This window comes from Petaurus breviceps, unplaced genomic scaffold (genome assembly GCF_028583685.1).
Source record: "Petaurus breviceps papuanus isolate PSGF00001 unplaced genomic scaffold, PetGlider_PUasm1.0 91133, whole genome shotgun sequence".
In the NCBI taxonomy this organism is placed as follows: domain Eukaryota; kingdom Metazoa; phylum Chordata; class Mammalia; order Diprotodontia; family Petauridae; genus Petaurus; species Petaurus breviceps.
Genome location: NW_027187419.1, coordinates 83,210,939 through 83,225,449, shown reverse-complemented (window position 1 = coordinate 83,225,449; position 14,511 = coordinate 83,210,939). Strand labels below are relative to the sequence as shown.

Below are 14,511 nucleotides of genomic sequence, written 5' to 3'. Positions count from 1 at the left end.
TTGGGTGGGTCCTTCGTTTGTCTCTGTGGTGTGCAAATTTCTATAAAGGATGGGGAGGAGGGAAGTGGGGGTGGCACCTGTAACTTGAAAGATGAATCTGGGGATTTCACCTCCCTCCCACCCCAACTGGAAGACCTTTCCAAAATGATGGTGAAGTTTTGTCAAGAATTGGCCTTGGGGCAGGTGCCAACTGTAGAAAACTTTCTGTCTTTCCTGACAGTTGAGAGATGATTTGAAATCCTTTTGTATTACCATTGTACAACTAATTAGTATTTGGAAAGGAGGCTAAGGTGTGTGTGTGTGTGTGTGTGTGTATGTGTGTGTGTGTGTGTGTGTGTGTGTGAGAGAGAGAGAGAGAGAGAAAGAGAGAGAGAGAGAGAGAGAGTAAGTTTTAAAAATTCGCTTTGTTTTGCTTTTGTCAGGGAGGGACTTAGAGGTAGACAATATCCCATGTCCGATCTTTGTCCTTAATGTTTGAATCAATCATCTCCTGTTACATAGAAAAGAAAGAATGTTGGACACTCTTGTCATTGATCCCTTAACTTTTTGAATTCATCATTTTAACACATGTTATCTGCTCTTGACTCTTTCTGGACTCCTGGGTTATCTTGGAAGAGTTGGTTGAGTCTCAGGTAAATTCTGTCCATCACACTTGGACTTCTGTAATGTCTCCTCAGCAGTGATAGATGACTAGAGTGTATACAGTGTCCTTGAGGTTGCATTATAATTTGTGTTTTTTTGCCACCAATGCCCTGTAAGTGATTAAGGCAGTGCCAACAGACAAGGGCCTGGGGTCTAGTGATTTGAAAAAACCAGGGAATGTGTAGCAAGGTTTTTTGCTAAGTGTACTGGAAGTTGATGTTACGGTCTCTAAAGGTGTTCCCCCACCTCCACCCCCACCAAAAAAAAATACCCCTCATCCAATATGGTGAGTTGTCTTTGAGGAATAGGCAGGGAATGAGAGTGGGAGAAAACTTCCTTATGAAATGTCAACCTTCCTTCTTGCTGGTAATGGCTTCTGGCTTTAGCTCAATTCAACAGATATTGCTTAGTGCCCACTATGTACAGAGAATTGTGCTTATACTAGAGGAAGTAGAAAGGTTAAATAAATCTGCTTTCATGGGCCTTAAAATCTAGTAGACTTCTTATGAGAATTGATCCTTCAGCTTGGAGCTAGAACAACTAGTGGAAATAGGAGCAAATTTCCAGGTAGCCTGGGAAATTGGAGCAAGCATCAGCAAAATCATCACCTCTTTCTGAATTTTTACAGTCTGCCCACACAACATATAAGATCTCTCCAGTTCCAAACTGGGCGATTTTTCTGATGGATAATCTTCCCTCCCTGTACGCCTCCCCTCTCTATCTTCTAACAAAACAACAAATGAATTTTCCAATCCTGCTTAAATGGTGTAGTGGATAGGAAACCATCATTGGAATCAGAAGACCTTGGGTTCTCATATTGGCTGTGTGAACCTTGGACAAGTGACTTAAACGTCTTGACGCCCTATGCAATTCTGGAAGACTATAAGTTCTAGAAAGGCTGGGGGCCCATGTTGTTTGAGGGAATTTTGTCTCCCAGCAGTTCCTTGAATCGTTTAAATCACAGGTCTAGTCTCCCTCCCTATCCCTATTCAAAGGAAAATGAGACAATTTTCTTACCAAAGGTCAGGCAGTCTTTCTATTCCCCAACTAAAACATAAGTGCTTGTTCTATGTGGGGAAAATATTTTTCTCAGTCTTTTGAAGGTTAATTGGTAACAACTGATTCTCATAGTCCTTTATGATCTCTCCTTTTTTGAAAGCAAGGATTCAGTTCTGGAAACATAAGGAGAAAGTGAAGGAAGAAGACATTTTCCATCATTAACTGGTTCTCAGCTATGCATGTTGTCTATAGTAAAGTCAAGGACTTTTATTACAGTAAGGATCAAATGAAAGATGGAAAAGGCAACATTATTTGACCTTAATGCTAGTCTTCTCACTGTTTTGTTTTGTTTTTTAATTTAATGGAGCCATTAAAACTACCCTTTCAATATGAAGTTTGAAGTTGAAAGACCTCCCAGTTAAGGAGGCCTTTCCCTCTAGATGCCTCTCCCCAGAACCTCTATTTAAGTGGGATACTCCAGCTAGCCTTGGCTGGAATTCTCCCATTGATACCTTTGTTTTCCACTCACTCCCATCTTTTTAGCTTACTTTTATGTATTATCTTTCCTCATTAGGATGTAAAGTCCTTGAGGGTAGGGGACTGTCTTTCTTTCTACTTGTATCTGTATTCCCAGTGCTTCTACTATTCCTATTACTTAGTAAACTCTTTGAAGGGATCTGAGAGTTAGAGACTGTGAGCTGGATTACACTAGGTTTGATTTAATGGGATTGAGAGCTTAGTCTAACCAAAAGTAAAAAGCACAGCATTTACCCCCAGCCCCACCACACCCCCTTTCTGGAAGTTCCACCTGAGGGTGACTAGAGATTTTTTTTGTTAATTACCTGAGGCAAAGCAAACAGGGATGTGAGTCCTTCCTAGCCTACAGATAAACATGCCAATCTTTTCAGTGATAGGAAAAATGGCTACCAGACCTAGGATCTTGGATCTTAATTAGGCATTCTTTAAGGATTTGAGCTTACAGTATTTGGGATTTTAGGACCGTTGCATTTTGAACCCAGATATCACTGAAAACAAGAAAACCCCAAATTTAGACTGCTATGAAAAGACAGGGCCAAGAGAAAGCCATTGTGTTAACATATTAATATTCAGTTAACAGAAAGAATACATTGCATATTATAGGTCCTATTATTATTCCGGCACCCAAACACAGAGAAAATAACATACAAACACATACTCTCCTACCCTTTTTTGTCCATTGGACAATTTGGCTAAACAGATGGGAACCCTCTGTATACCTCTCCTCATCCCCCCACCCTCAATCCCATCCCCCCTCTAAAAAGGAAGAAATGGGTCTGTATAGACATGCTGCTTGGTGACTAAGCATAGCCTTAAGATCTATGCTGACATTTAAAGTCTTTATGGCTTTGCTCTGCTCAGAACACAGGAAGCATCTCTCTTGCCTTCTCTTAAAACCCTTCTAGAGGCAAAGAAAGTTTCCATAGGCTTAAGAAATTTCTAGATCCCAAGACTTTTGTGATTTAATTGAATACTTTGCCTTTTTCAGAGGTTGCAAATGTCCTAAAATTTTAAAAGCTCAGTGATAGGAGCCCATTTACCCCCAGTGATAAGATTGGCAGTTGTATTAAGTGACAACTCCTTGATCAACAGAAATATGTGTGATTTATCCAGAGACCTGGTTGTCTCAGAGTAGGTGTATTCTCCATGATATATAAAAGCTTGAATGCTTGTTGCATCTATCCACTAATATGTTCTGTTTTGTCTTATTTGTAGGGCCAATGCCTTTCATATTAAATTTGAGGGGCATTTTTGTGCCTCTTGCCCATGCGTAGGCTTGCTTTTTCTGATGCATGGTCTCCTTGCACCATTGGCAAGCCCAAGTCAATATGTTGGAATGATTCCAAATTTCAATCTTGGACTAAGAGACCATAGGACAACTCCTTATAATCTTAAATCCTAATATGTCACAAACTGTCATTTCAAATGAGGAAATGGAAAACGTCATTGGAAGACGGCAGTAATCTGAGATGCTTGTTTTGTAGCTTACTGAAGTTTTAAGGCTTTGGAATTTTTTTTTTATAATATTCTAATTATGCTGGCTCTTGTAAGATGAGCTTATATTATAAATTATGAGTCTATAGGCATGTTTATTCCATTAGATTTAATATAGTGACTCTCCCATTTCTTTGTACCACTTTTCCCATCTGGTTCTTTCACCCTGGTAGAGTCACAAACCTTGACATTTGAAAGGGATCCTAGGACATCTAATCCAGCCAAAGTAGAAATTCCATGAAAGTATACTGAACAAGTCTTCTCTTCTTGAAGACCCCCAAGAAGAAATGATTTGCTACCTATTCCACTTTTAGATACCTCTAATTGAGGTTGGGAAGCTTTTCCTGAAATCAGACCTAAATTTGTATCCATTTCAAGAAGGACCCCAGTCATAACTCACTTTACTTCTTGTTATACTGACTCTTTGGACTTATTCTGTACCACCTTGCCAGCTGCTTGCCAACCCTAAAGAAATTTCCACCCTGAGGACCTACTCTTATCATTGCTGACTCTAATTTCATTCAAAAGGGGCTCAGACTCTGCTCATTTCATTCACAATCAGTCTGACTCACTCTTTGGGACTGCTTCTCATCCTTCTGGCCAGCTGTGCATCCACTGTGTGGATACCTCCTTCACACCCCCCCCCCCCCACCTTTTCCAATTCTTATTTATTTCTTGTTTCCTTCCATTAGAGTGTAACTTCCTTCACACTAGGGATTATCTTGTTTGCTTCTGTTTCTATCCTCATCACTTAGCATAGTGACTGGTACATAGCTTTAATAAATCCTCTATCCATTTATCCTTTGTGACATCAACCCATTTCTCCTCTGTCTTCAAAAAGAACAAGTCTCACCCTTCTCTTTGACAGTCCTTCAAATACAACACAGCTACCATTTGTGTCCTCACCTGGCCATTGCCATCCACATTATCCTAAGTTCTTTCCCAGATCCTCATGATATGGATTCTTATCAATGTCCTCTTGAGTTTACTAGTGTCCTTTCTCAACTGTCTCTTTCAAAATTGAACCAAAAGGGTGGTTGTGTTAGGAGATCTGGATTATGTTTTGACAGATCAGTGTAGATTCAAAAGCACAATGTTTGAGGGTCTAGGACCAAGAACAATTGTAGTTAGTGTTGAATCCTGATCCTACTACACTCAGTGAGGTGAAGTAGTTGACCTGTAGAGTAGGAAAGGAACAGATGTTGCCTGTAACTCTAAGATTAGGTCAGCATCCCAGCTCCTTAATCACCTTCAATATGGAGGACTTGAACCTCTGGACTGACCTTTATGTGGGTGTTTTTAGGAAATGGAGATTGAGCTAGGTGTTTGGGAAGGAGTAAGAAGGAGGAGAACCAGGCAAAAGACCCCTTTCTGGCAGAGGAATATCCATCTGTATAGATTTGCTTCTTTTAGGGTTGGTACTCCTCTCAGGAAAGTCTTAGTCATTAAATTGTACTTAGGCTGCTTGAGTTTTGGGGCACAATTATCCCACAGGACTGAACAGTGATGACTTGGTCACAAGGCCAGCTACAGGCATCACTTCTCTTTTTTTTTCTTGGTGTGTCTGTCAGAAATTGTTGAACCTCATGGAGATCTTGAGACTAGATTGTTAAATTTCACTTTATCCATCTCAGTTATAGACAACAAAACCGTAATCTCTTATTCCCTCTGCCATTCTAGTGCTCTGTTTTATTTCTCTCATATCCTACCATTATACATTTAGGGATCTGCCTTAGATAGGACACTTGCCAGGAAAAGTCATCTTTCAGAATTCTGGCCACAGTGAAACTGGAAATCCTTGTCAGTGATCAGGAAAAGAACTTATGTGCTATTTAAATACCCCAACCTACAATTTAAACCTGTTTTATCTCGTTCTCCCCCAAGTAGACACAGATTTTATAAGCTGGTGGATGTTTTAAAGTGCATTCTATGTATTCCTTCAGTTTTATGGACCTCTTCATCTCCCCAGTCTCCCTGATGAGTTTAACAAGGAAATAAAACCAATTTACTTGAAGACAATGTTGCTAATAATGGTGATCTAAATCCGCCTCTCTAGTTCAGATCAAGATGCCAAGATTATAATCTTATTGCTTCCTTTAGTCAGTCCTTTGTACCCTTCCATCGTATGAAAGGATTACTTGTATAAGACTCTCCTGTCCCTGACCACATACAATCCATAAATATTTTCACATGGTCCCAGTCTTGATGCCAGACAAGTTATATAGTAACAGTCATAACATTGAGTAATACTGGAAGGCCACCTTGCAGATGCTAGTTGTGTACATAGAAAACAAGCAAACAGAATGGGGATGAGATAATCTAAGGGAAAAGAGGTCATTTCCCTTGCTTAATATTCAGATTACTGATTAATTTAACTAACTTGTCATCCTTGCTTAGTGGACGTAACTCTCTGCTTAGGTCCTTCCTGTTTTATTTCTGCAACATGCAATAAAATAGGTTATCAGACTTTTATTGTTCCATATACATGCAAAATAGTCCTAGGAAGTGATCTGTAACCAAGTATTCTGTATCATAAGAGCCTGGAAGATAAGACATCTCATAGTACCTTAAAAGCAATTTGAAGACAATTCCCCCTTTCCCTCCACCCAAGCCCCCAACCCCAATTTCAAATCCTAAATTTCATCATGTTCTTTTTAAAATTGAGGAGATTGCTAAAGGTGACTCATGGATATTTTGGGTCCTATTTTTCCTTGGAATTGTCGATATCAAGATCTGAGAACTCTGTCTTGCTTGTAACTCTGCTTGTTGAATTAATAACCCTGGCTTAGAAAATCCCTTTGGCATCACTTAGAACCAAACCAGTCTGCCAGGGGAAGTTGGCAGGGTGGCACTCAGGGGTGTGTGTGTGTGTGTGTGTGTGTGTGTGTGTCTGAGAGAGAGAGAGAGAGAGAGAGAGAGAGAGAGAGAGAGAGAGAGAGAAGAGGGTGGGGTGAGCTTGGAAGGGGAGAGAGTCTTTTTTGCTAGTGATTTCTATAGAATTGACATTTATTTTGTACAGCTTTAGATATATAGGGCACATTTCTTCCCTAACCAATTTTGATGATAAAGCTGGGTTAAAGTGTATGGACTATAAAACCTTATAAGTTTGGGTGGAAGACAGGACACAAGAGGAGAAGGATGATGTTTGCTTTCCAAAAAGGGGAAAAATAGTAGGCATGACTTTGCCAAATGTGCCCTAACTTGCTTTTCAGCATTAGATGTTTGGCCACTTTCTATAGTAGGTATTTGACTAAGCACTATAGATGCTTACTAGCCACCCTTTTTCATCTCTTTGCTTTTTTCTAGCTGGGAAAGGAAAGTGACAGACAGATCTTTGACACTGGCATCACAGAACAAGAATAATTTATTACTTCAGATAGTTATCTCTATTCAGCTACAGAAGAAAGGCAAATAATTTCTAGATAAAGACTTTTAATTTATTCAACAACCATTTATTAAGTGCCTACTTAGAATTTGTAAAGCAAGAAGCAGCATGGTGCAGTGGATATAAATCCCAGCCTTAAAGGCATGAGGACCTAGGTTCAAATCCCACTTGATAGAGACTGGTTGTGTGACCCAGGGTATGTCACTTAACCTGGAAGTACTCTGGCACTCCTCTAACAGTATGAAGTTGCAGAGAAGGTACCAACCTGCATTGGTAGAAGGAATTTCCTCTTATGGGAGTTCCCTGTGTCAATGAAATCACAAGTCCAAATCCCTGTCTCTATCCCTATTTTTGGGTATATGTAAAGCACTTTGCTAGGCGCTGGGGAAAGATGTAAATACACACAAGCTTCAATCCCTATCCTTTTTGTGGTTTATAATCTAGTAAAGGGGATTTGACATTTGACATTTGTCACAGAATAGGACATTAGCAGAGTGTTATGTAACGACTCTATTGAATAACAAATAACCTGTGTAGTACTTTCAGACCACAGGGATGAAGGCTTTAGAGGAGTTGAAAATTTCCCTAAGTATGACTAAGATTTTTCTCTTCCATGCTTGGGTATGCAGAACAAAAGAGATAACTTGGTACTTATTCGAACCTTAGTAGATACCTGTCTGTGGCTCCATTTCCATGTGAATTACAGACTATTAAAGATCCCTTAAGACACTGAGGACCTTGGGAAGAACTGCCTACCCAGGGCACCCAGCAGAGAAACTGAGGGTCAAGGGAAAATGCTTTCACTGAGCTGGGATCCCTGGGTTTCTTGGAAGTAGGGCTGTTCTAGGACCTGTTGGCAATCTTCTGACCCTTTAGCTGGTTTTATAATGATTAAAGTGATAGGGGAAAGGTCACTAATTTGTAGTCAGAAATCCTGGCCTGGATTCCCTGTTCTACCACTGAGATACATATGTGTGCTGTGCTAAATGCTGGGGAATATAGAAAGAGGCAAAAGATAGTCCCCGCCTTCAGGGAGTTCACAGTCGAATGGTGGAGACAACAAAAAAATATGTAGAAATGAGCTGTTTTGTTGTTGTTCAGTCCCGTTCATCTCTTTGTGACCCTGTGGATCATATTGTCACTATGGTTTTCTTGGCAAAGATAATGGAGTGGTTTACCATTTCCTTCTCCAGTAGATGAAGGCAAACAGGTTAAGTGACTTGCCCAGGGTCATACAGCTAGTAAGTGTCTGAGTCTAGATTTGAACTCAAGTCTTCCTAATTCCAGACTCTATCTACCTGAGCTACCTCCCAAACAAACTGTATGAAAGATAAATCAGAAAAAATTGAAAGAGGTATTGGGAAAACCTTCCTGTAATAATAATAGTTAGCATTTATATATGGGGATTATCCTACAGTTTGCCAGGCACTGTGTTGAAAGCTTTATGAATATTATCAGATTTGTTGCTCACAACAATCTTGAGAAGTAGGTTCTATTATTATCCCCATTATACAGTTGGAGAAATTGAGGCAAACAGAAGTTAAGTGACTTGCTCAAAATCACGCTATTCACAGGTCTTTCCCGACTTTAGACCCAGCATTGCACCACTTAGCTGCCTCATTTCTAATGTCAAGGTTGGATTAGATGATCTCCACCTATCCCTACTCCTGCTCTGTCCCTAACATACACACAATACTAAGCCATTGGCTTCTCTTAATACTTACTTACCATTGGGTGGAATAGCTGGCATTCCTCTCTTCTTTCTAGCCACTTATTGGAAACTGGTGATCCACTCTGGACTTGCCATAAAGATTGTATACCTGAATTGTTAGTGTTCATATGGTCTAAAGCCAGAAAGGACTCTAAGAGACCGTCTAGACCAAATTCCCCCCATGTTCATTTTGCATCAGGCTCATAGAAAGTTAACTGTTTCACCTTTTCCAAAAACCATTTGAAAAAATGTGGGAAAAAGTGATTGACATAAACTTCATCCCATGGTTCTGGGTCCAGCACTACTCCCCCCCCCCCCCATGTGGCATATTTCAGGTTTATAGATTAGCATTAGAAGGGATATAGGACTTTGGAAGTCAACCAGTGCAAACACCACTTATTTTATAGTTGAGAAAACCTACAAAGTCCAGGGAGAGAACTCTGGTCCCACAGATCCAGGATTCAAACCCAGGTCAGGTTATGTTATTCCAAATCCACCTCTTTCAAGAATTCTATGCTATAGTCACCAAAGATGACATCTATATGGAATTAAAAAGCAAAGTAGCTTTTCTTACCTTATTTGTTAGTAGTTAATATTGATGTATTGATGTAATACCTGAAGGAGGTCAATGACAGGAAGGTCTCATAACAAGATTCATTGTAGTTCTCTTTGTGGGGAAATAACAATCAGAAGCAAATTAGATGCTCACCACCTAATTTGGGGAATAGCTAAATAAATTGGCACATTAACATAATAGGATCCTGTTTACCATATTAAAAAAAACCCAAATATAAGGAATTTGAGAAACATGGAAAGGCCTGTATGAACTGAGAGTGAATAGAAGTCCCAAGATATAATGACTAGAGTAATACATATGCAACATCATGAATTTAGATTGAATACTACTTTTGCAGAACAAAGAGTAAAATAACACATCCTTCCTTTTAGTTTTTTTTTGGGGATTACTGGGGTGTGGCTGCTGCATATGTAACAGCTTCTTGGAGCCACAGGTGAGCAGTGGGTGATGGGTGGACACCAAAGGTGGAGGAGCAGCCTTGAAAAGGGGTTAACCAGGGGTAGCTAGGTGGCACAGTGAGTAGAGCACCAGCCCTGGAGTCAGGAGGACCTGAGTTCAAATCCAGCCTCAGACACTTAACACAAAAACTAGCCGTGTTGACCTTGGGTAAGTCACTTAACCCCAATTGCCCTCCAAAAAAAGGAAAGGAAAGGAAAAGGAAAAAAGGGGTAAATCAGTCTGCAGGCCTTAAAACCATTGGTACTTAGGGAGATGCCTACCCCAAGCATGTGGGGACTTCCCCTTATGGAATGGGCAGATGAGAACAATTTGTTTCAGTGGTTATGAAGGTGGTTGAAACAGGTGCTATGAAGCACTTAGAGCATGGTCAGTCATTGAAGAGTCAAGGTCATCCACTGCATCCCAGGACATCACCATTTGTCTTGATTTTTGTCTTTTTTGGGGGGAGGGGAATGCAAAGCAATCAGGGTTAAGTGACTTGCCCAAGGTCACACAGCTAATAGGTTCCAAATGTCTGAGATCAGATTTGAACTCAGGTCCTCCTGACTCCAGGGCTGGTGCTGTATTCACTGTACCACCTGGCTGCCCTTTTGACTTTTGTCTTCCAACAGGACTCTAGAAGAGAGAGCGAGGCTGATGACTGTGCTCCTCTGCCTTACTTAAATCCATGCCATGCGCAAATCAAGATATCACCCCATTATGTCGTTGGTCCTCTTCAGAAACAAAGGATAAACAACAATTTTTGGGGGGGCATCGGGGTCGAGCTGTGTATGGGAAGTGTTGGAAAGTCAGATGTGATTGACCTTTTTGGTTTGTTACAAGAAAGAGTCCTATGGTTGGAGATTATTGGGAATGATTGACATTAAACACACACACATACACATATATACAGACACATGCATGCCTAAGGGTATCAATAAAATAGGGGGAAATTTCTACGAATCTTGAAATTATGATGTTCATCCCCTGTTTTTTTGTGTGTGTGGGGGAGGTATAGTGGGAACAATTTATATTATACTACATATAATAAAGAACCTATTTGTTCTGAAATCTAATTCAAATACTGATGCTGCGAAGATGTCTGTCATGTTTTTGAAGGGAGGGGAAAAAGGGAATACTTTCTTCATTGTGAAAATTATTCCTCATTGACATAGTCTGTGAGTTCCGGATTTGGGTGGTGAGACTGGTGACATACATACCTCTGTCAGTGGCTAGTCTGGATGTTATTCCAAACTCATTTGCTATTGGAATAATCTCTTGTGGTTTTTCAAAAGAACTATCACATTGATTATAGAGTATATCCTTCCATGGGGTGGTGCCTATGGAGGCGTGATGTTTGTGCTGTAGCGGGCAATTTGTTTTTATTTTACCTCTTTTGGAAGAGGGAAGAGAAAGTGAACGTTCTCTTTCTTTGCTGTTTCTGAGTCTCTCTCCACACCCTCTCTGTAGCCTCTTCTTCCAAGTCCCCTGCTGTATCTCTTAAGTATTTTAATACTTCTCATTGGGGTCATCTCTTAAAAGCATGTAGTCACCCCAAACTGCCTTTTAAAAGATAGATTCAAAATAGATTGCGGTAGCTGTACCACAGAGTCTACTACAAAGCATTCAATAATAGACAGAAACTCAGCCCCTTTCTAATTTAGGACTTGAGAGTGAGCTCTGAAAGTTGAATTTCCTTATTTGAACAGGGTTTCAACTTAGCAGCTTCCAAAGATTTGGCCTCTTGCAGTCTTCTCTGTCTCCCTCTGCGCATCTCTCTGATGATCTCTTTTTGTCTCTCTGTCCCCGTCTCTTATCTCTGCGGCACTGTCCTTTTTGTCTCTTTCTTTGTCTCTGTCTTCTCTCTGTCTCTTTCTGCCCCCCTCCCCCTCTCTCATGCTCTCATTTCTATATAACTCTTTTCTTCCCTCTTCCTCCCTCCCTCTTGCTCTTTTTCTCTGCCATCTGCACCCAAAGCTGTTAGTACTAGCAAGTCTGAACTACTCACTTAACCAGGAAAAAACGATGCAGTGATTTGAAAAAACTGAATATGAAAACCAATCTTCTAAAGAACAATTAATTAAAAGGTCTTATTGGATTTGGCATCCCACTTTTTTTTTCCTACCCTTCTTCCACACCAGATGCAACTGCTCCTCAACTCTCACTTGGGACATTGTTCATGGTTCCTCCTCCTCTCTCTCTTTGTTAAAAATCCCATTTTCAAGGTTCAATTCAGATGTCACCTCCTCCATAAAGTGTTACCTAATGACCTTGATTATTATTGGCCCCTTTCTTCTCAAGTTACTTGACATTATTCTGATCTTAAATACACACACGTACTCACACACACACATTTTATCTTCCCCATAATAATAGCTAGTATTTACATAGTGCCTACTCTGTGCCAAGCACAGTGCTAAGTGCTTTAAAAATATTATCTCATTTGCTTCTCACAACAATCCCGGGAGGTAGGTGCTATTATTCCCCCCATTTTACAGAAGAGGAAACTGAGTCAAATAGAGGTTAAGTGACTCGTCCAAGCTCACACAGCTATTCAGTGTTTGAAGACAAATTTGAATTCAGGTCTTGCTGATTTCAGGCTCAGCATATTTAATCCTCTGTACCACCTAATTGTCATAGAACTTAATTTGGAGGTCTACAGATAGAGTTTGGGAGGTCATTGAATTTGGATGAGAAAAATTTACATCTTTGTTTTTACTAACTGCTAACTGAAGTCCTAGAATTTTCTTTGTTGTAAACAACAACAATAACACCACATTATTCTGAGAAGGGGTGCTTAGGTCCCACCAGGCTACCAAAGGGTTCCATGACTGAAAATCTTTTAAACTGCTCTTGTAGAAAAGAAGCGTTTTGATGGTAGGGGCAGTTTTATTTTTGCCTTTATAGCTTCGGTATCTATCCCAAAGGCACATAAATGTTTCTTGAATTGAATTGCCCAATGATTTGGAATTTAATGGCAAGGCACATTCCATGCCCAGCTCTACTAAATTTGGGTATTAGCACCTTCAGGTGACGCTTATTGTGACTTTCCCCACAGGTAATTGCCTAGGTGTGTGAACTTGAGCAAGAGGAAAAAAAAACCTATATTATCCACACATGATTGAAGAGACTTTTCAATGCCCATATGAGAGAAAATACCATTTTCTTTTCTCTTCTCTCCCTTCTGCAGATGAGGAACCCAAGTTGAATTCAAACCTGTATATGTGTGTGTGCGAAGGCACATCCTGTGGGAATCAGGATCACTGTGAGGGACAACAGTGTTTTGCCTCGTTGAGCATAAATGATGGTCTGCAAATCTACCAGAAAGGATGCTTCCAAGTGTATGAGCAGGGGAAGATGACCTGTAAGACCCCACCATCCCCTGACCAAGCTGTGGAGTGCTGTCAGGGAAACTGGTGCAATGGAAACATCACAGCCCAGTTACCGACCTCGAAAGGTAATGGTCCTACCCGTGACTCCCCACCCTCCACTCTCTTCCACTTCCCCATCCCTACCCTGCCGTCACTTTGGTTCCTGTGATGGAAAATTGAGATCAAAGTGAAGGGCTGGGAATGGGGGAGGAGAATGGCTCAGCGTTTTAAGGAAGGTAGAAGTTAGGAGAACATGAAGCACTGTAAAAATACTTGAAAGAAGTTACAACGTGTCCAATTCTCTCATACCCAAGAGATCTGCCTTAGGGAATGTTTTCTGTTGAGGTGGGATTATTCCACCAAGTGCTGCCAACTTTTCTTTCCACTCTTTTTTTTTTTTTTTGGCAAGGTGAAACAGTGGCTGCCACAAACAACCCCCTGAAAATTTATCTACAGAACAAGTGTATATAATGAGGAGAAAGGATTGAGATGAAGAGAGAGGGCCTGGGACTCTGGCTGAGTGGCATACATACGTTATTAGGAAAGAAAGAAAAACTTAGATCCATTCCCCCCTCTTCATGTTATCTATTGTCTGGTTGCATCTCTCTCCGAGCTTGAAGCACTATGGGATTTTCACATGTAACCTGAATGAATTCTTTATAGGAATATCTTTTACAAGCGGTTCCTTAATATCTGAAGATTCTGCTCCTTTGGAGCAGGGCAGTTTCAAAGCTGCCGCCATGCTTGGAAGTACCTTCATTTCCCAAGAAACCCTAGAGTGCCTGTACTAAATAAAGCCTAGACAATCCAATGAACTATTATTAAGGGCTTGCTATGTTCAAAACTCTGTTTTGAAGATAGAAAGACAACATGAAAAACAAATCTTTGCCTTTTTAAGGATTAAGCTCACATTTTACTGAGGCAAATGTACCATATGTACAGACAAGAATATACATGGTAATTTGAAAAGGGAGCAAGCATTAAAAATCAGGGGAGGGGATCAAAAAAGGCTTCCCCTGACAGTTGGTACATAACTTTGGCTTGAAAACTTGAAGGAAGCTTGGGATTCCAAGAAGCAGGGGCAAGGAGGGGGTACCCCCTGTGCAAAGACACAATGGTAGGAGATGGGCATTTGAGAAAAGTTGTGTTGGAAAGTTTAGTTAGAATATTGAACGTGTGAAAGAGAGTGATGTGAAATAAGTCTGGAATGGGATAGTAGCTTAGAACCAGAATGCACAGAGCTATAAATGCTTAGCTGAGGATTTAAAAAAAAAAAAGATTTGTTTATTTACTTTTAGTTTACAACATTTAGTTCCACAGTCCTTTGAGTTTCAAATTTTCTCCTCCTTCCTCTCCT

At 40.4% G+C, this 14,511-nt stretch overlaps 1 protein-coding gene across 4 annotated transcripts in view; it reads left to right on the top strand.

Moving 5' to 3' along the window:
• ACVR1 (activin A receptor type 1) overlaps nt 1–14,511 on the top strand; it is a 173,595-nt gene that overhangs the window by 98,924 nt on the left and 60,160 nt on the right. For all 4 annotated transcript variants that reach the window (XM_069080075.1, XM_069080074.1, XM_069080077.1 and 1 more), the window contains one exon: nt 12,974–13,240. In XM_069080075.1, coding sequence (XP_068936176.1) covers nt 12,974–13,240 — 267 coding nt within the window. The remainder of the gene's footprint in view (nt 1–12,973; nt 13,241–14,511) is intronic.